Source organism: Phoxinus phoxinus (genome assembly GCF_949152265.1).
Source record: "Phoxinus phoxinus genome assembly, chromosome: 14".
In the NCBI taxonomy this organism is placed as follows: Eukaryota; Metazoa; Chordata; class Actinopteri; order Cypriniformes; family Leuciscidae; genus Phoxinus; species Phoxinus phoxinus.
In genome coordinates, this window is record NC_136889.1 from 24,594,526 (window position 1) to 24,617,246 (window position 22,721).

The 22,721-nt window shown below is 38.2% G+C and overlaps 2 protein-coding genes across 2 annotated transcripts in view; one reads left to right on the forward strand and one right to left on the reverse strand.

The window, feature by feature from the left end:
* The window catches only part of epas1b (endothelial PAS domain protein 1b), a 51,495-nt gene that overhangs the window by 7,784 nt on the left and 20,990 nt on the right, over window positions 1–22,721 (reverse strand). The window contains exons 2-7 of the mRNA XM_079635717.1: window positions 22,463–22,653; window positions 17,576–17,727; window positions 16,376–16,460; window positions 14,063–14,175; window positions 13,777–13,979; window positions 10,318–10,424 (exon numbers count right to left, since the gene is read on the reverse strand). Coding sequence (XP_079491843.1) covers window positions 10,318–10,424; window positions 13,777–13,979; window positions 14,063–14,175; window positions 16,376–16,460; window positions 17,576–17,727; window positions 22,463–22,653 — 851 coding nt within the window. The remainder of the gene's footprint in view (window positions 1–10,317; window positions 10,425–13,776; window positions 13,980–14,062; window positions 14,176–16,375; window positions 16,461–17,575; window positions 17,728–22,462; window positions 22,654–22,721) is intronic.
* Window positions 1,215–5,535, forward strand: LOC307010561 (uncharacterized protein; the record flags this gene model as incomplete). Its single annotated transcript, XM_079635348.1, has 2 exons — window positions 1,215–2,069; window positions 5,412–5,535. The coding sequence occupies exons 1-2, from the start codon at window positions 1,345–1,347 to the stop codon at window positions 5,533–5,535; spliced, it is 849 nt and encodes a 282-aa protein (XP_079491474.1). The 5' UTR covers window positions 1,215–1,344.

Sequence of the window (22,721 nt, forward strand, 5' to 3'; positions counted from 1 at the left end):
TCTTCTCAATTTTGTAATGATTTGTTTCGATTAAACGGTCTGTTCCAAATGTTTTCTCAGAGATCTCCAAAATAACATGTCTAATGACTAAGTGGGTCTTGGGTAGCTATAACAAACTGGGACAGACAGCCAGACCCATCAAGGGAAAGCTAACATAAGCAACAGGACAAACAGAGAGACGCAGACAATGAGGGATTGCTGGTCTGAGTTTTGACAGTCTGTCTCCATGGCACGTTCGCGCTGGACTCGGTCCAGATCTGTCGTGGGAAAGCATTGGCTTCGGGTCATATGGTTTATTCCCAGCCTGTGCTTGCACTGCTCTGCAGGACGGCAGTGTTGTCGTAGAAAGCCTGGCGACTTCATACACACGGTTGGAAAGGAAGTCGCATAGAAACATGTACTGTAGTTTCTAAGAAGAGGCAAGTGTCCTTGAGTCAACAAGCTCGGCAATACATTTATGCATTTGGCAGACGCTTTTATCCAAAGCGACTTGTATTGCATTTCAAGGTGCACATTTACAATCTTATCAGTTCTTGCTTTCCCAGGGAATCGAACCCATGACCTTGGCGTTGCAAGCACCAACGCTCTACTGTTTGAGCTACAGGAAAGCTACAATAGCTAAATATAGAGTTGTACATCATCTAACAATGTAGAAAATTTGCATATATTCCTTCCCACTGAATCGTTAAAATACTTTAATGTATTAAAGTATTATTGTTAAAAAATATAGGAAAGATATTTTTCTATGTACACCACCATTCAAAATTTCGGCATCAGTACAATTTTTTTTTAAATGCTTTTGAAAGAAGTCTCTTTACTCACCAAGGCTGCATTTATTTGATCAAAAATACAGTAAAAACAGTAATATTGAGAAATATTATTACAATTCAAAATAACTGTTTTCTATGTTTCTATGCGGGAAAGAGTTGACATGCTATGAAAAATTATCTGTGAGGTATTGTGAGCTAAAACTTCACATACACTGAGACTTAAGGTTTTTTTTGTTGGAGCTCCGTCGAATTGATTCATAAATCCTTGATTTTCTTCTTTACACTCATTTATAAACGAGCATTTTCTATTTGTCCAGCGTGTGAACATATTTCCGATACTACTCTTTATAAAAAACAATCGGATTGCTTTGATATCGCTAGTTATATCCAACTTTCCGAACTTCCATTACTATCCTTAACGTTAGCCCGCTAGCATTGCACGCGTGGTCTCGCCTATCGATCATCTTATTCACACTCGTATCACTGAAAGGATACGGGTTCTATCCATGATTTCAGTCCTAAATTAGTAGTGATATTGGTAGTATCACTGCTAATTTATTGTTCATCTGTTATAATGGCGAATATATCGGATGTGTGTCTACCTCTGAGTGCAGGTGAGGACACGTTTGAGCTGCATTCGGTGCGGCTGGAGCTGGAGTCCGTGGAGAAGCAGATCCGTGATCTGCTGGGGAGGCAGGCCGAGCTGCGAGACCGGCGATCAGCGCTTAAAGCATCACGCGCCGATCACCACAAGTCAGTGGTTAGTAACTTTTCGACTCCGGCCTCCTCTACTCCGTGTATTTCTCTGCACAGGACCCGAGCACCCCTGGTGTCGTTCACCCCGACACCGACACAGCACCATGGACCCTGGATGATGCCACAGCGGAAGACACGAGCCAGGACCAGAGCAAGGACCTCTCCGCCCCTCCCGGTCTTCGAGATCTCCACCCGGAACCGCTTCTCCCCTCTTCGCGAGACGGAACGCGACGACGCTGTGATCATCGGCAGTTCCATCGTCCGGCATGTCCGCGCTACCTCAGGTAAAGGTATGGTGCGCACTCACTGCTTTCCTGGTGCTCGTGTTCTCGATGTCGCTGCGCAGGTCCCCGAGATCCTGAACGGTGACAAGCGCGTCGGAGCTGTCGTGCTGCACGCGGGGGTGAACGACATCAGGCTGCGGCAGACGGAGGTTCTGAAGAGGGACTACAGGAGCCTGATCGAGACGGTACGCAGAACATCGCCTGAAGCAAAGATCGTCGTGTCTGGACCGCTTCCCACGTACCGACAAGGACAAGAAAGGTTCAGTAGATTGTTTGCACTAAATGAATGGTTAATGTCATGGTGTAATGAACAGAGACTGCTCTTTGTAAATAATTGGAATCGGTTTTGGGAGCGACCTAGGCTCTACCGTGCTGATGGCCTGCACCCCAGCAGAATCGGAGCGGCTGTTCTGTCGGACAACATCTCCAAGACGTTAGACACCATATGACTAGTAAGTCAAAGTCCAAATCACAGTCTTTGCTGTCCCAAATTAATTGATATAAGCACCAGTGTATAACACTATATAGAAACTGTGTATATTCCTCGTTTAGTGAGGCCAAACAATAAATCTACTGTAGGATCTAAGAAAAATCTAATTGTGATTAAACCAGAAAATCTCAATATTGGTGAACAAAAACTATTTCTAAAGCTAGGTCTTCTAAACATTAGATCGCTTACACCTAAGGCGGTTATTGTAAATGAAATGGTCACAGATAATAGCTTCGATGTACTTTGCCTTACTGAAACCTGGCTTAAATCGAATGATTATTTCGGTCTTAATGAGTCCACACCACCGGGATACTGTTATAAGCATGAGCCCCGTCTGATTGGTCGTGGCGGCGGTGTCTGAACAATCTACAGAGATATTCTTAATGTTACTCAGAAAACAGGTCACAGGTTTGATTCGTTTGAAGTACTTGTGCTAAATGTTACGCTCCTAGATGAAATCCCTATTATCTCTAGCCTTGGCTACTGTATATAGACCGCCAGGGCCTTACGCTGATTTCCTAAAAGAGTTTGCAGATTTTCTCTCAGATCTATTAGTCAATGTCGATAAGGCAATAATTGTTGGAGATTTCAACATACACGTTGATAACACAAATGATGCGTTAGGGGCTGTGTTTACAGATTTATTAAACTCTTTTGGGATCAAACAAAACGTTAGTGGTCCCACTCATCGTCTTAATCATACTCTAGATTTAATTATATCATATGGAACTGATCCAACCGATATAGATATTATACCGCAAAGTGATGATGTCACTGATCATTACATGGTAACTTGCATACTACGTACGGCTGAAATGTGTTATGTTGCGCCGCGTTATCGACCAGGCAGAACAATCCTTCCAACCACTGTAAATAGATTCTTTAATAGCTTAACTGATCTATCTCCGCTCCTCAGTGAACCGAAACAAACAGAGGAACTAGAGGAAATGACTAGCAGTATGAGCACCATTTTCTCTAGTACATTAGAAATTGTTGCACCAATTAGATTAAAAAAGGTCAGAGAGAAAACTTAAGCACCATGGTACAACAGTTCTACGCATGTTATCAAGAGAGAAACTTGTAACTTAGAGCGCAAATGGAAACAAACTAATTTAGAGGTCTTTAGAATCGCGTGGAAAGACAGTATGTCACGTTATAAAAAGGCTCTAAAAGCAGCCAGGGCTGAGCATCTCCGCAAACTAATAGAAAACAACCAAAATAATCCAAGGTTTTTATTTAACACCGTGGCTAGATTAACAAATAAACAGACATCACCTAACCAAAATATTCCATTACATTTTAATAGTAATGATTTCATGAATTTCTTCACTGAGAAAATAGAAAGCATCAGAAACACAATTGTAAATGTGCAATCTCTGACAGCGTCTTATGATTCAGCCTCAATTATCGTCCATCAAGAACAACTACAGCGCTTTACAACTATAGGACAGGAAGAGCTAAATAAACTTATCACTGCATCTAAACCAACAACATGTTTATTAGATCCAATACCCACTAAACTACTGAAAGAAGTGTTACCTGAAGTGGAAGAGCCTCTTCTTAATATTATTAACTCGTCTCTATCTTTAGGTCACGTTCCAAAAACGTTCAAGCTGGCAGTTATAAAACCTCTTATTAAGAAACCACAATTAGATCCAAATAACATAGCAAACTACAGACCCATCTCAAATCTTCCATTTATGTCTAAAATACTAGAAAAAGTTGCGTCCGCTCAATTGTGCTCTTTCTTGCAAGAAAACGATATCTATGAAAAATTTCAATCAGGATTCAGGCCACATCATAGCACAGAAACTGCGCTCGTTAAAATTACAAATTATTTACTTTTAGCTTCTGACCAAGCCTGTATCTCAATACTAGTTTTACTCGATCTTAGTGCTGCGTTCGACACTATAGATCATAAAATACTCTTAGATCGACTTCAAAGCTACACTGGTGTACAGAGACAGGCATTAAACTGGTTTAGATCGTACCTATCAGACCGTTACCATTTTGTCCATTTAAATGGGGAAAAATCAAAGATAACGTCAGTAAACTATGGATTGCCGCAAGGATCTGTGTTAGGCCCTGTGCTATTCTCAATTTATATGCTGCCACTTGGTAATATTATAAGAAAACATGGAATAAGTTTCCACTGTTATGCTGATGACACTCAATTATATATTTCATCACGACCAGATGATAACACTAAATTATCTAAAATGACAGAGTGTGTTAAAGATATAAAATATTGGATGACGTGTAATTTTCTTCTATTAAATTCAGAGAAAACGGTGGTATTACTGATTGGTCCAAAAAACTGCCCACAAAACCTCTTACAATACAACCTTAATCTAGAAGGACGTCCTGTTACTTTATCCTCTACAGTAAAAGACCTGGGTGTCATACTAGACCGCGTCTTGTCTTTTGAAAATCATATTTCAAATGTCACAAGAACAGCCTTTTTCCACCTTAGAAACATTGCTAAGCTACGTAACATGCTCTCAGTTTCTGATGCAGAAAAGTTAGTTCATGCATTCATGACCTCGAGACTAGATTACTGTAATGCTTTATTAGCTGGTTGTCCTGCATCCTCCGTAAACAAGCTACAGTTAGTCCAAAATGCAGCTGCTAGTGTTCTTACTAGGTAAAGAAAATATGATCATCTAACGCCAATTTTATCATCTCTACACTGGTTACCTATTAAGTTCCGTATCAATTACAAAGTATTGTTACTGACTTATAAAGCCCTAAATGGTCTAGCTCCTGTGTATTTAAGGGATCTTCTATCGCCCTACAATCCATCGTGCTCTTTAAGATCGCTAAATTCGAGGCTTCTGGTCGTACCTAGGATAACTAAGTCCACTAAAGGAGGGAGGGCGTTTTCACATCTAGCTCCTAAACTCTGGAATAGCCTTCCTGATATTGTCCGAGGCTCAGACTCGCTCTCCCAGTTTAAAACTAGACTAAAGACGCATCTCTTTAGCCAAGCATTCACATAATGCATCGTACCTTTTATACTACAGTTACATTAGATCAAATGCATTCATATTATGAACAGCAGCTACGCTAATTATTTCCCATCTGCCTTTTTTGTTGTTATAACTCAAATAGAGTTCGTCAGCTCCAGTTATGTATCCAGCCTCTCATGGAGACTTCAGATGCCCCAACGCCTGTGATGAGACGACTCGACGCCTGTGAAGAGACGACCCAACGCCGGCGATATGTTATGCCCTAAATTTATGCTTAACTAACTGTAGTTTTGTTTGTACATTTTTGAAATGCATTTTCTGTAAAGCTGCTTTGAAACAATATGTATTGTGAAAAGCGCTATACAAATAAACTTGAATTGAATTGAATTGAATTAAGCCTGTTTTATGCTTCTGCGTCGAATCCACGGCGTGCCCCCGCAGACCCTTCTGCGTCGACGCGAACCCCTCTCCGCCCCCTCCGCCGTAGCTCGACGTGCACCTCCAAAAAATTTTAACTACGCGTCGAGGCGACGCAGACCACAAGGGCTGTGATACCGTCCCCCTAGCGTTCTCGCGGTGAAATGCACCGCGATGCAACACATCCCGACGCAGAACCATAAAACGGCCACGACGCCGTAGGAGTGACGGCGTAGCTACGGCGTGGAGTTGATGCAGAAGCATACAACAGGCTTTACTTTACATATTTGTACTTGTGTACAAAAAAAATTCGTTTTTGGTTAGTCATTCTTTGTTTTTACAGGCAAAATGTACAGTGTAGATGCTACCAAAGGCAAATTATGACGACAAAATCAGAGCAAAATTTCTCTCAAAAGTGAATGGAAGAGAGTAACAGAAAATCCAGAACTATCACCCTGTTTGAGGAGTGCTTCTAAATTTATATGCATTTCCTTTCTGAAAAGTATACAATTCGTAAGACTGTCTTCATGTATAGGAATGGTTGTTTTATTCTGGTTGTTTAATAAATCATAGAAGCTCTTAGAAAGTTCAAGTGATGAACGTGAGCTCTGGTGAGAAAAGAAAGAGACAAATAAGTGGTGGATTGAAACTCACAGTCACGAGGCAGCCCCACTCTCTACCTCTCAACAAGCCTAATCCAGATCAACACTTTTTTTCTCCTCTACACACTTTGAAAAGACTCTAATTACATGTTAACGTCACGGTGGACAAAAGCCACTCCACATCCAGCATCTGATTATGGAGCAATCTGGGACACCTGGCCAGGCTGAGGAGCACCGTAGCTGCCTACTGCTGTGTTCTTATCTCCTCTGTCACTCCTAATGGGGTTCAAGATGTCCTAATGGCTGCTACGGTCATCCTTAATAGAGCCAATCCAATAAGGCTCTTTTGAATCGTATTCATAACTCAAACATGTATGCGAAATGCAATTTGTCTGAAATGCAATTTGATTCGGGGGGTGGGTGGGGGGTATATATCTCGTTGTTTGCTGTGTGCGGACAGTCTGTTTGTGAACGTCAACAGATATTAGGTTTCACCTCTGCTTAGCAAGAAAGAGAGCGATAAATGAAAGCTTAAAAGGCAATTAGATGCTTGCAGCAGGTTGATGGTAAAAAGACGAGAGATGAGTAACTCTGGCTGATGTATGTGTTTGTATGTATGATGATGATACAGTTGTGTTCAGATTTAATGGCACCCCTGGTAAATATGATAAAAAATGGCTGTAAAAAATAAATCTGCATTGTTTATCCTTTTGACTCTTTTCAATTGCAAAAATCAATCCTTTCATTGAAGTAAAATAATTGAATTGAAAGTGGGGGGTGGGGGGGGAGGCGGAATCAATTACGAAATAAATGTCTCCAAAACACGTTGGCCACAATTATTGGCACCCTTTAATTTAATACTTTTTGCAATCACCAAGCTCTGAGTCTTCTCCTATAATGCCTGATGAGTTTGGAGAACACCTGACAAGAGATCAGAGACCATTCCTTCATACAGAATCTCTCCAGATCCTGCAGATTCCCAGATCCATGTTGGTGCTTCTTCTCTTCAGTTCACTCCACTCATCAGGTCAGGGAACTGAGACGGTCATGGCAGAAGCTTAATTTTGTGCTCCGTAATAATTTTTGTGTTGATTTTGATGTTTGTTTTGGATCGTTGTCCTGATGGAAGATCAATCCACGGCCCATTATTTTTCTAGCAAAAGCCATCAGGTTTTGTTTTTTATCTGTTGATATTTGATAGAATCCACGATGCCATGTATCTGAACAAGAAGTCCAGGACCTCCAGCAGAAAAATATGCCCACAACATCAAAGATCCAATGGTATATTAAATTGTACACATGGGGTACTTTTTATCCTTGTGTGTGCACCAAACTCCTCTAACGTGTTTGCTGCCAAAAAGCTCCTTTTTTAGTTTCATCTTACCACAGAACCCTGTGGCGTTTGAAGTTCCAGTCGTGTCTGACAACTGAACATGCTGGAGTTTGTTTTTGAATGAGCGAGGAGCATTTTTCTTGAAACCCTCCCAAAGAACATGTGGGGATGTAGGGGTCGTTTGATTTTTTTTTTTTGAATAGGCTTTCTGACCCCAAGACTCAACTAATCTCTGCAATTCTCCATCTGTGATTATTGAAGAGTCTTTGGCCAATCAAACCATCCTCCTCACCGTCCATTAAGGCAATATAGACACACGTCCTCTTCCTGGCAGATTCATTAATTGAATGGAACTTCTTAATTATTGCCCTGATGGTCAAAATGGGGATTTTCAATTATTTAGTTATTTTCTTACAGCCACTTTCTATTTTGTGATGCTCAACAATATTCTGACATCAGATAGGCTATTCTTTGTCGTTACTCATTGTGATGGATGATTAAGGGAATTGTGTTTCCTCATATTTAAACTCCTGTGAAAGAAGTCATAGCTAGACAATTTCATGTTCCTAGTCACCCTGGTGTGCTAAAAAAAAGGTACATATTAATGGGAATATACTTCAGCGATATTTTACTCGTAATACATTCTAGGGGTGCCAATAATTGTGGACAACGAGTTTTCAACGAAACGAAAAACAACAACAAAAATTCATAATGTGAGTTGGTAGTAAGTTGGTATGAGCCACCATAGTCATTTAAAAATATACAAAATAACACAAAGTGAAAATAAAGTGGCATTTTGGAGTTATGGAAACAAAAGTTACCATGGTGAACACACAATACCAAAATTAACTGTTAATGAAACATGGAAACTGCTGCTGATGAATAGAATGAACATCATTCCTACATGCACATCCTTCTCAGCTAACACATGGCGTACCAGTAACGTGATTTATTGGTATTGTTATTTTGTGACTTTCTAATTGACAGCATAACTACGACAATACATATTCTTCGTTCTTTTGACGCTTTTTATATACAGTGAAGCGATATACTGTATAGCACGAGCCACCGCATTTGCAAGTGCAATTGAAGAGTGCGCGCTACTAGCGCAGTATAACAGCTGATAGCACAGTTAGACATATATAACGTTAGAATAATGACTGACATATACTCTGACAACAACTCATCTGACAGCAGCTACTGACTATTTGACAGAAGTGTCAACCGCTTTCACGCAATTCTTTCAAAATAAAAGTCTTGCATCAGCAAAACATTAAGAATTATGTTTTTTGTTGTTGACGTTGTTTATTTGACTGCACACTCCACGGCCCACTTTTGGGATCTATACAGGTGGAGCTGGGGAAGGTGGAGGGTTTCTGAAAGTATTTGAAAGTTGAACAGCAAGCTCATTGGCTGCTGATACAGCAGGAAACAATAAATGTGATTGCAAGCAAATTGAGTTAAGGACCTATCAGCATTTGGCATCTAAAGTTTCATGACAGAATCTTTGTGCTGCTTAATATTTTTTATGGAAACTGATAAAATAGAAAGTTCAAAAGAACAGCATTTAGAATATAAATCATTTGACCGTATCCGCCAGAGAAATAAGCGAGCAGCCATCTTTAGAATTTTGTGTTTGAACTTCTGTTTATGGGGTATAGCTTGGATTTACTTATTGTAGAGTTAAAGAAAGTTATCAGCATTGTCATGTTTGAGGCGGATGTCATAAAATGCCGGGAAGATTTCAAAACAAACGGTTCATTCATAAATCTGTAAGATCTTACCTTCATGCTGTGGAAATACAAGCTGGAAGACAGAACACAACGAGTGCAGCACTGAAAAAGGGTCGGGGCTACATAATGTCTATGAATGTCTTTACTGTCACTTTTGATCAATTTAATGTGTTCTTGCTGAATAAAGTATTCATTTCTTGAAACTAAATATTTTATGAACGTGCAAAATGATTGACAGGCAGATAACATTTCTGATTGGCTAAAAAGTGAGGGCTGCCTCCCTTTTTCTTTTTAGAGAGTCTAGGACACAGAGACAGGTATGATATCTCACATATTTCAGTGATATCTGTCATGTAGTAGGGACATTTTATGGGTAGTATTCTGAAAAAATAGTTTTTCAACAAATGTTTAATTATACAATGGACAATGAATGGGATTCAGAGCATTATGAAACCACTGGGGAAAAGAGGTCAATAGCTTTATGCATGCAGGAGTGATACAGAGAGTGCAAATGTGTACTTGCATGTGTCTGCATACGTGTAAGTACTGTACATATACTATATAGACGTGAAGTTTCAGATATCAGATAGCAGTTACACACAGAGTGGTTTAATGCTGACTTGTTCTGTGGTTGAAACCGTAAACCTTGGGAACGCAAACCTCGCCACCTGTGCTGACCTGATCCGCTGCTCTTTCTTAGAAGCTCTTGCTTTCCAACCACACTCTCTAATCCTCTTCCTCGGTTCGCTCACACGGCATCGTTTGATGCACGCAATGGTAAGGCAATGTCAGGAGTGTATGTGTTTTGTAGCAGTCATAAGATTAAACATGTGCATGTGATTTCCTTTTCTTAAATGTGTTCAATTATATACCAATAACACCTACCGGTACTTGAAGTGTGAACTTGTAGTTTTACAGTCTAACAGAAGCTAAGTGCTGAAGGGGGAAATGAATGACACATACGGTTCTGGTGGCTTTTGGTGACGTTGTCGGAGTCCAGAGCGTGGTAGAAGTCATATGCAGATCGACCGAGAAGATCTTCAGGACTGTATCCCATCAACTCAGTAACTCTGGAAAAGTGAGAGGCAATTAATATTAACACAGACATTAACACACACACATACACAGAATTGTTCTAAAGCTCTCAGCTATTTTCTCTGATCTGTACAAGCTTAGTATTTTTTTAAGCCAATTTAACAATGATCCATTTCATGTGATTTGTTTGGCTGAGTTTTCAGAGACCTAGTGTTTTCTGAGAGTGAATTATTCGAATGTATGATAAAATCACACACACACACACACACACACATATTTTATATAAATATTAAATATTTAATATATCCTTATTAACTGTATATGGAGAAAACAATTAACATTGACTATTTTACACTTAACAAATTAAATTAGACCTGGTGAAGGGAAAATTAGCTCTGTACTAACATCTTTATGAATGTACTAATTATTAATATAATAAATATATTTCTTGTTAATAAAATCAATAGTGCTTCTGACAATTGTTTGGCAAGCCACACTTATTGCTGATAATAAACACACACAACCACACATTTGTCATTAATGAAAAAAGTGCTACGTTGAAAACACTTTTATATTTTATTATTATTTTTGTAATAATTATTTATTAGTTATTTAGTTATAAAAAAAATGAATGGCTCATTCATTTCTTCCCATTTTTTTAATATTATTTTTTACATAACATTTTCCTCTTCATGGTTAAAGTCATTTTTACTCTTTAATCAAGAGCACAAGGCAATGTGTGATTGTGTGTAATGAATGTGACAGGGGTATTATTTGGTTATGAAAGTGTGCGTTTGGTGTATTGAGCTGATCCTTGTACTGAAGTTACATAATGCCAGACAGCTGCAGGTCACTGACTCTGTATGCATGAGTGTGTCTGCAGGCTTCTGTTCATTAAAGAGCCCTCTATTCTCCTGTCATTGAACTAACCACCTCTGAGCTGATGAGGCAAAAGACACACAGACAGACAGACAGACAGACAGACAGACAGACAATCACAGCGACACACCTACACAAAAACAGGTGTTTTTTTTCATCATCTATGAGAAAAAACAAAACAAATGGGAAAACAGTTTAAAAGCTGTTTTGAAATAGAACAAATGGGTTGTTTAATGAAGGCCCTGGACACATCTTTCCATAGACGCTATGCTCCAAACCACGGTTTAGACCAATCTTCTCTAAATTTGTGTGCGCTGACATCATAATAATGACCATAATTACCACTGGATATGTGGTTGAGTAAGTGAAATTACTCTGATTTTCTCTTATTCTGAAGGTGACATAAGTCAGAGCTCTTCTAGGAAGCAGGGACTGCTACTATGGAACTTTTTAACTTTTAACCAATCATTACGTCCATTATACATGTCTCATCTGGTCTTTAATATAATGATGTTTTTCCAGGTTTTTTCCATTCCCTTATGTAAGCGTCGCAGACAAACAGTACATTATCCAACATGCATCCAATTACATGGCACTATATTTTTGGCACCCAGTATCAGTTATTATAACATTAAATAATCCTGGAAAATGTACCTCAGAAGTGCTGGTATTTTGAGGAGCAACGGGTCCAGCTGAGGAATAGTAAGTTTTTTATTCTTATATGCTTTGTTCTAATAGCGAGTGTCTGTAAACCACAAAAAGACTATTTAAATATGAATCGCGTTTCTGTGTGTGAATGAATGAACAGCTTTTACCAAACTATTTTGCTATACTGAGATGAGTAAAAATCGACTGAAATATGTTGAAATAAAATGTATTTGTATAAGCAACGTATTAAACTGAAAATTAACATTTACATGCCCTAATATATAACATAAAAACGATCGACCCATGTTACAGACGAAATATGAAAGACAACATTTTGTTGACTAGTTTTGGATAGATTATAAAGTTTTTATGATATACATTAGGGCATTTAAATGTTAATTTGCAGTTTAATACGTTGCTTATACAAATACATTTTATTTATAATCTATCCAAAACTAGTCAACGAAATATTGTCTTTCATATTTCGTCTGTAACATGCGTTTATTGGTTTTATGATAAATATTAGGGCATATAAATGTTAATTTGCAGTTTAATACGTTGCTTATTATAAGCAACGTATTAAACTGCAAATTAACATTTATATGCCCTAATATATATCATAAGAACGACTTACTTAAAAGAGTCTGACTTAAAACTCATTTTGACTTTTTTGAGGGAAAAGTAATCAGTAACTGTATGGAGAATAAACGCTAAAAAAAAAAAAAAAAAGTATTTTAAAAACATCGGCTAATTTGGCATTTTAAGACAAGGTGTGTTCAGGTCGTCAAGACAGTGTCAAATAGTACAACCCTCCCCAAAACGTCATAATAGTAATAATTCAAAAATGAATATTTGTAGAAAAGAAAAAAAGGTCCACACAAATCTTTTATATTTAAAATCATATACGTCATTTAATTTTTTGATTAAATAGTTTATACATTTAATGTTTATACAGTATTATCATTTTTAGTAGATTGTCATGAACTTCTGGTGTTTATGCATGTTAAAACAACGACAACGTGTTGTAAGACCCCTTAATGCCTCTCTCTCTGTTAACTTCATTAGCAGGGAAGCAGGTTTAGCGTTGCGGTCTGGCGTTGTGATTATTTGGCGGGGCATTAAATCACAGAAAACATGACGGCAAACACTTTGAACTATGTGTGTACTGTGTAGGGAATATTGAGTCAATTGTCGGAAGAGTCCAGATGAAATGTTACAGTGTAAACAATGCCCGTAATGTTCAGCAATGCTACGGAGACATTTCCACAACGACACTGAAATGCCTGGAGTGTCAACTGCGTTTTACTTGGCCAATGAATCGCTTTGTGCACATTTACATATTTCTCCTTCTGCAGACAGTGACCTTTATATTTTGGCGCATGGTACATATGGGTGTACTTTTAATTTATACATGATAATTTATTGTAAAGAATGTATCATACTACCAGTGTTGTTATTGCAAAAATCAAAAATCCTTTTCATTAATTTAAATATAGCTGAAATAGAATAAAATACAATATTTAGAAATCTAAAACCACATTTACCTTGGCAACTAACTGAAATAAAATAAGTTTAAGCTTAAGTTCAAGGAAAATTGAAGATAAAAAGAAACAAAAAAGGACAAAAGCACATTTACTAAATTGCTTATTTAATAATGTTAAATGCTAATAGAATTGCTAATATTAATTACTATGCAATTTTATTTTAGACCTTTTTTTATCTTAAGAGTACTCTTTATTGATGGTGTGTATTGAAGAGGAAATGTGTTTGTGTTTAGCATTTATGAGCGACTCCAGTGTCAATACAATTTACTCAAAATGCACATTTACACAGGTTTGTGTGTTTGGAGAGGGGAGTTACCGGTCATCACAGTAAGTGTACTTCATGTCCATGCTGTGGCGGCTCAGAAACGCCTTGCTGTCGAGCGGTGTGTCGATGTTTGATGGATGGGCAATGGGCTCGCACATCATGACCACACAGGTGAGCGGCGGCTCTTTAAAACCACAGAGCACTCGTGTGGGACAGGTGTTACACACCTTCAGGTGCCCTGTGCAGTGCAGGACCTGCAAGAACAACCATTATCTTTATGTGTTGCAAAAAAGCCTGACTCCAGGTCAGCGCTTGTCCTAAAAGAGAAGTTATTCACCTTCCAGCCGGCTGACTTGAGGTTGACTGTGCGCCCGCGATTCGTGACTGTGCATTTCATTCTCATGAAGAAATCCCTCTCAGTATTCAGCTCCTTGCCTTTCTTTCCCATGCCTGCAGATTAACACACAAACACACACACACACACACACACACACACACACACACACACACACACACACACACGTTTACTTAGCTATCTAAATGGGGACATTCCATAGACATAATGTTTTTTTTTTTTACTGTACAAACTGTATATTCTATCCCCATTACAGTAACCCTACCGGTTAAAAAAAAAAACCGGTTAAAAAAAAATTACTTCATTTTTGTACCAGTTGTACAAATGGGGAGGTTTTTGGTCTCAAATTTGTTCCCAAAAATCACACACACACGTTAGAAATGGGCTAAAAATCCCAGGGAAACATTCCTAGCATTCTTCTTGTGTGCATACAGAAGCTTAAACTCTCGGGTTATCGGGTTCTCAAATTCCAAAACACTTTCGGCTTTTGATATCATCGCTTTTGTACAAATAAATTTGTAAGCTAAAACCAAACTAACAAATAATAATGTTTAATTTGTATAGCCTATTTCCTGAGTAAGGGCTCAAGGGCACTTCACCATAAATCATACAGTCATACAAAAAAACATGGACAATCGCAAATCCAAGTCTTCAAGATACAATCGGTTTGTATGATGAACAGATTTAATTTATGCTTTTATTTACGACGACTTTATGACCCTTTTTGGATTACAAAACTTAGATTAAACCGATTGTCATTATTGGATCTTCTAAGTTTTGGTTACCTGGACTTTTAAATGGAAGGACAGAAAGGGGTTATGGAGTTACTTTTATATGGTGTTTGCATATACATGTGTCTTTGCACTGTGTGGACACAACCACCAAACAATGAAAAAAATCTATTGACTCTTTTCTTTTTCTTTTTTAATCCTCAAAATGTCTAAACACTCAATAATCAAGCAGTTCTGCTCATATTGCTCATGCTCCGCCCACGACCGCTGACAGACTGTCCCGTGTTAGCATATTTCCCCCTCAGCCATTTATATATTGTCTGCCAAAGCAGTCTTTTGTGACCCCACGTCACAGGTGACCACATGACATTCTCAACAGCTCGACCAACAACTCAAACGAGAAGGAGCGGCGTGCTGCAAAGTTTCATCATAGTGAAGGTGGCAAACACCTGAAAAAGCACAATGAAACTTGACCTCAACAACACAGAGGAGAGAGGTTGAAAGAAGCATGCAGAGAGGGGTATGAAAGTGTGGAGGTCAAATAAAGGATACACAGAATAAAAGGGTAAGGGGTTGTGGGTCTGTTGTTTTGAACGTATGATTGTTTTTTCTTCACATAGCTAATCGTCTCCTATGAAGCTATGTGTTTTCTTTGCATTAGGGCTTTACATACTTGTTTGTGTGTCTCTGAAAGTCTGTTTATAGAAGCGATAAGAAAGTTTCTTGAGAGGCACATATGTTCAACTCGCTCCAGCTGCTCTTCCTCTACGCGTAAAACCAATTTAGTTCAAATCATCTTAAAGGAGAAAAGCCCATAAGAAAGCATGTGAAGTAGATGTTACACGCAGGGGTCATGCGGAAATGTTGGATGTTTTCACACTAGAGCTTTTGGTTGGTCATTTAGAGCTTGGTCTGTTTGGTTGGCGTGAATGCGGATTTCCAGTACCAGCGAACTGCACCAAAGTCCACTCAAAAGGAATAAATGAATCAATAAAATTGCTTTGGTAAAATGTGAAATGGACTCAACAGCAGGGGTTACTGAAGCTGAAACTTATATAGGCTGACTTCTCCATATCACTCCATTCATATTCTTCTATTTGATTGGCGGATATTGCGTAGTTGATCTTGGAGTCAATTGTTATATTTGTGATAAACGCAATGAAACATGCCAAATAGTGCAGACATCATTTTTGGTCAGGCTGTCATACAAAATAAATTATAAACGCATGCAAAAACAAGACAGAACCAACAAAATAATAACACTTTATGTTGTTGTCAACAACAACTTTTTTTTTTAAATGTTTGTTTTCTATGCATATTTTTGCATATTAAAATAAACCTGGAGCTGTAGTTTGCTTTTTTGCCAAATCATTTTGCAGTAATAATACCTTAACCAAGTTAAGTCTTTTGATCTTCACTCATATTTCAAATATTTAAAAAATATAGAATATTTTCCTCATATTTGAATGGTTAAATCAAACTTGTAGGGTAATTAAAAACATACTGTACAGTTCATACAGCAGGATATGAAACTAGTGAGGCTGAATAAACAAGAGTGGCATACCGGCTTTGAGGCTGAGGTTCTCGCGGATCTCTTCATGGTCACAGGGGTGAGTGAAATCAAAGATGCTGTGCCCTGTTAGTTCCACCTACAGAGAAAGACATGCAGACGATGTGTGAATCTCATGAAACCTATCATTATATAACACCACTGATCAAAAGTCTGGGTGTTTGAAAGAAATTCATACTTTTATTCAGCATAAAGGGCATATTAAAGTGATCAAAAGTGACACTAAAGACTTTTATAAATGTAACTTTTATGAATGACTTTTATAAAATATGTTTCTAGATCACCAAATCAGCATATTACAATGAAGTAAAGACTTCAGTAATGACTGCGGAAATTCAGTATTGCAATCAGAGGAAAAAAATACATTTTAAAATATATTAAATAGAAAACATATTTTATATTTTTTATATAACAATATTTTAAAATATTGCTGTTTTTACTGTATTTTTTGAGCATAAAAGACTTATTTCATAAACACTAAAACATATTATCGATCCCAAACATACTTTAGACTCAGAGATTAATTATTTAGATTATTTTAAATGACCTTTTGCCCCAAAATATCGTAACATTGTAATTCCCATTATTTTCATATTGATTCTCATTTAATTCCTATATAATACAGTAAATGTTTTATATTAACAGTAAAAAATAATGAAATACAATGACATATTTAAGAATAAATTAAAAACTATAGAACAAATACAGCCATAATGTATATTTGTTTACGTAATATACCATTTTGTATTTTACAGCACTGAGAATTGTTAGTTTTACATTTATATTTTGTGGTGAAATATGACCTGTACAGGTTCTTGACAAGTTTTATGAGATTCACAAACATTATGGATCTTTGATCTTTATTATTATGGCCATTTATCTGATAACAAATAGATAACACAGTTCTACAAAACAGCAGCCATGAGTAAGGAAGCAATTGGCAGCCAGGAGATAAATCCCAGAGCTTCTGTAAGGGTCTGAAAAAAGTGACACATCCTTCCACCAATACAGTGCTGGAAGGAAACGGGCTTGTGCTGTGGTTAATAATGGCATCTCGTCTGCCTGTGATTAAGTGAACCCAGTGGAAATGAATGCTCAACAGACAAACAGCTAATAATAACGTGGCTAAAGGTGACTATCTGTCTGGATAGTGATCCCTCTCACTGCATGCATTGCTGGGCCTCTGAAACTCACCTGTGTGAGACCCATGAATTTGTTGATGTTCTCTGATAAGAAGATCATGTCTCCGTCTGATGTTACCACAGTAATGAAGCCGCCCAGTGACTTCAGATACCAACTGTCCATCAGTCTGTCTACATCTGTCGTCTCTGTGGCAGGAACGCAGCCTGCAACACGGCACAAACACGAGTTTCAGAATGCATGTGAGTGTGCGTACACACGATAGTCTTGCTCTGGCTTTTAAATGGCTGACGTCCAAAATAAACGACAGCAACTTCATCCTGCTACTCTGAACCCTCCCAACAACACTGACCTCCCTTCTGTCACTGCCCTCAACACACACACACACACACACACGGTTCGCTATCTTTGTGAGGACTCTCCATAGACGTAATGGTTTTTATACTGTCCAAAATTCTATTCCCTTACACTAACCCAACCCATACCTACCACACAAGGTGGTCCCCATAATGTAGGTGATCTCAGGTTTTACAAATCACACACACACACTACAAATACCCACATATTCAGACACACAGACACCCACATGCCCTGCTGTATGATGGCACCAAATCTGTTCATTTCGATTTAAAGAGAAAAACTCCAGCTGTTACCCTGTATGTGGAAAACCCACATCTGTGAGAAACATATGAGAAGGGGTTATGCAATCAATACTGTATAGTACATACTCTAATATAAGCGTATTTAATTTCTGATGGAAAAACATATATATATAAATTAAATAATAATAATAATAATATGGTGAGCTCCAAAAGACTGAGACGAGACCACATTGAAAACATTATTTACAAAAAAATTTGTTAACTCTTATTTTTTTTTGAGTGATGTCAAATAAAGAACCGCATTGTATTAACTAGTAGACCTAACTGTATATGTGTGTGTAATATATATATATATATAATTAAATTATAGCATATGATCGATTGTTAAAATAAAAAAAGTTGATAGTCAAATGATAATTTGGAAAAACCTAAATTCCTGACCGGTTGGTAATAACGCCACTCAAAATGTGGATGGGGTGCCAGACTTCGGTTTTCCAGAACTAGATCTGGCAGAGCTTCAGGAGGGAGGTGGAGTGGACAAGGACACGGAGAACAGAGCGGCTCCACACTGGGGGGTCGGAAGCCTGAGATTGCTCCAGTGTGCTTCCTCCAGATAAGAAACTTTCTCAAGGCCCATTGAGAGCCCAGGGCTGGATTTGAGCCGAGCCTAGAGAACGTGGCCCCGGGAGAATTAGAGTTACGCCTTTGAAGGGGTTCTTGCCTTGAGCCTTTCATTCTGAGATGAAACAAAACTGCACCCAAATTTGGGGTTTCAGAAATTGATCATCTGGAAGAGAAGTCAACTAATCTGAACGCATTGGTTGCTGAAAGACACGCATCGACAAGGGCAAATGATGATCTGAGCTGTGGAAATATTGACTATTGAAATCTCAAGATCACGCAGAACATCTGGAAACTCTTTAGTCCACCAAGATTACAAGATGTTTTGCTTTACATAACATGGAGCTAAAATGTATAAAAACAAAACAAAACAAAACGACACAACACAAAGCACGACATCAAAACAAAACACAAAACCTCAACCAAACTCCAAGTGACACAAAAACAAAACAAAACGACACAAAAACTAAACATCAAGCGACACAAAAACAAAAACCTAAATAAAAACAACAAAACTAAGCGAAACAAAAACAAAACACCAAACGACACAAAAAAAAAAACACCAAACGACACAAAATACCAAACACCAAACGACACAAAATACCAAACACCAAACGACACAAAAACAAAACTCTAAACGAAACAAAGAAAAAAACAAACGACACAAACACAACACAAAAACAAACGACACAAAAACACAACACAAACAGCAAAACCTTGTAAAAATGTATTTGACACAAATCTACAGACCTTTTATCTCTGTAGATAAAATTTTACAGAATTAACAGGAAGAAATGGCATCTTAAAGCCTCTTACTGATAAGTCCAACAACAATCCCACCTACATAGTTTCCAGCCTAAAACGACATCCAATCCAAAATTATATGAAATTATCATGTTTTGTTGTAACACTAGGCCTATTTGAGACTATAAGAATCATAATCATGGTAGTAGATAGATGGTGAGTCATTGATTTCAATGAGATTACGTCTCGTCAACCATGATTTCAGAACACATTTTTGGAGCCGCCCATGGGCGAAGAGAACGAATATAGATAATATCAAGTGAATGACCGAATCAGTTCTAAGCATCAGTGCAGTGGGAGTGTGGATCTTATGTAAAAAAGGTGTTTCCCATGCACCCTCAGCACGGGTAGGGCGATGGCGAGAGGAGGAGGGGATGGATGGATGTGCGGCGCCAGGGTTGGCCTGTGTTTTGGCTGGCCTGAGACGGAGAGCGCCAGCCTTAAAGAAAGCACCAATCACGCTTCCAGCACAGAGCTCGCAGACCTGCTGATAACACTATCTGATGTACCATCTCTTACTGACAGGGCTGCTTTTCAATGTCTTCTTCCCCTCCCTCCCCTCCTTCTCTCTTTCCATTTCTGCATGTAGCATGAACCTGAACACTTCACTGTCAAGTCACTTCAAGTCCAACAGTCCCAGCTGAAGGAGCCGAGCCGATTCTGCATTCTAACTGCGTATTAATTGTGATCCCTGTCCTTTTAGTGTCTGTTGCAAACACCGAATGGAATGTCGAATGCAGGAGCTCCTTTGTCCAGCTTCCGGAGATTCTAATTTTATAAATCAAGACACACAAACAATATGAACACGCTCACATCCTCTCGCCATACCTGCTTTAGACAAAGAAACTTTCAAAAGACCTGGGGCCTGATGTATAAATGCTGCGAACGCACAAAAACAGGCATTGAAATGTGCGCATGCAATTTTCCATACACAAATCGAGATTTATAAAAAAATTTACTTGGTGTAAATATGTGCGCACTGTCCGCGCACTCTAGACCCTTTATAAAGGGAATTTGTGCAAAACGTACAGTAGTTCAGCCACAAATGTATATCCGGTCATCATTTTCTCACCGTCATGATTTTATTTCCTTCTGAGTGACACAAAATGAGAATTTTTGCAGAACGTTTTCATGAAATTTAATGCTATGGTGGAGTGAAACATTTTCCAAAAATATAACATTCAGAATTAAATTTCAGTCTGTTTCTTACACAAAGCTTTCAGAAGACTTTTAAAGATTTTTTTTATGAAACTGTTATAGTTTTTTTTTTTATAAAAAATTTTAGGAGTCTGAATTAAAATCCAGGAAAAAGGAGCATTGTCCAAATTATGCTGAACTTCTTATTTTGTGTCCCATGGAATAAAGAAGGAAAGAGACCCATACTTGTTGGAAACGACACGAGGAAAGTAAATGATAACAGAATTTACATTTTTGGGTGAACTATCACTTTTAAAAAAAAAGAAGCCTATCGTACCCATTATTAATTATACTCATAGGTTTTCATTCATCACATGCAATCTTTGATTTATAAATTGTAGCACCTACAGCTAAAGAGAATTAACCCAGACAGAGTTACAGCAGGTCCAATATTCACTAACACAATTATATCCTTATATATAGCACCTCCTCATTTGTATATTACAACAGTAACCGTAATGCAGTCTGACATTTCCTCATAACAGTGAACCTAGATAAAAGATCAAACTAAAGGTTGAGCATTTGATTATCATCAGAGTGTGCATTTGCAAAGCGACTCTTACTTTGACGTGACATCTGTGATGTTGCGCTAACAGTGGAGTCACCCATTTGATAATCATTATTTATCAAATTGCAAATATAACTGTACTAATATGCACCAGTCAGTAGATGTTTTCACCCCACGTCCTGATTTTGCAGAGTTAGAAGCGTTCCTGAGTCAACATATTTTGTTGATCCTGGAACAACATTCCTGTCCCAAAATGTAATCCTAACCATATCCCACCCTACCCCTAAACCTAACCCCATAAGTTATCCCTCAAATCTGATTGGTGGATTGGAATGTTGATCCAGGAATGTTGCACTTGGTAAAATCAGGTTCTGCATTTCCATCCACCTATTCAGGATATCACATAAAAAACAATAAAAAAAGCTGGATGGAAACAGCAGGATGCGAATCAATTCTAAAAATGTGCAAACAAATCGTATGCGCTCAATTGAAAAAAAAAAAAAAAAAATACAAAATGTAATCCGATAAGAGGACGTGCATAAACTACGTTGGAAACACATTGCAGAATATGTGCAACAAAAACCTCACATGACTTTGCCTCAACAGTGGATGTGACTGGATGCAAAGAATCTCAAATGTTGGTTTGATCGTTCTGAAATGCCTGAGCCAAAGTCTGTCATCAGAATGATTTAGTATAATGACCTCCCAGAAGCGTTTGGGATCTCCAGAATCCCACAATTGCATTCTCAAATACCAGCATCCGAATGCAAGATAACATGACAGCGTGTATTGCGTTTCGTCTGCGTGCTCTGAGATGCTAGTCATTTATGATGTACTGTAGCAGCAACTTCCATTTTTATTACAGATCATTTGTGCCAATTTCCCAGGGAGTGACGTTTTTGTTCTCTCGAACACAAGGGATGGAAACGCAGCTTTATTCGCAATTCCAATTTTCTGCATAATGTTAAATTTGCGACATTGAAATGTTGGAAAACGGAAAATTATAAAAATTATTGCTGAAACAGTTAAAAAAGATGACCGATGAATGGCAGATAGAAAAAAATCATTATAAAAACCATTGTATTTGGTACAAAATTAAAACAAAATTCAATAGTTTCTGTCAATGCCAAGTCAATGTTGTGATGCCCAAAGGTAGCATATTATTATGATTTATTCAGCCCAGTCACACGTGTGCATTTGTATATGTACCTGAGGTGACGAGTTTGCGTGTCCGCAGGAAGCTGATGGCCAGTCTCATGATGGATGCTTTATCCAGGTGTGAGCTGATGTTGTGTGCGAGGGGAAGCTGGTGGGCAACTTCGTAGAACACCTCCGTCTCCTTACTGCGCCTGCAGCGCGCCGCATCACGAGACTTCTCCTTACGCCGCTCGGAGCTGCACCTACAATATGGAACAACATGAAAATATGTTTACATTTGTAATAATTGAATAAATGCAACATTTATTTA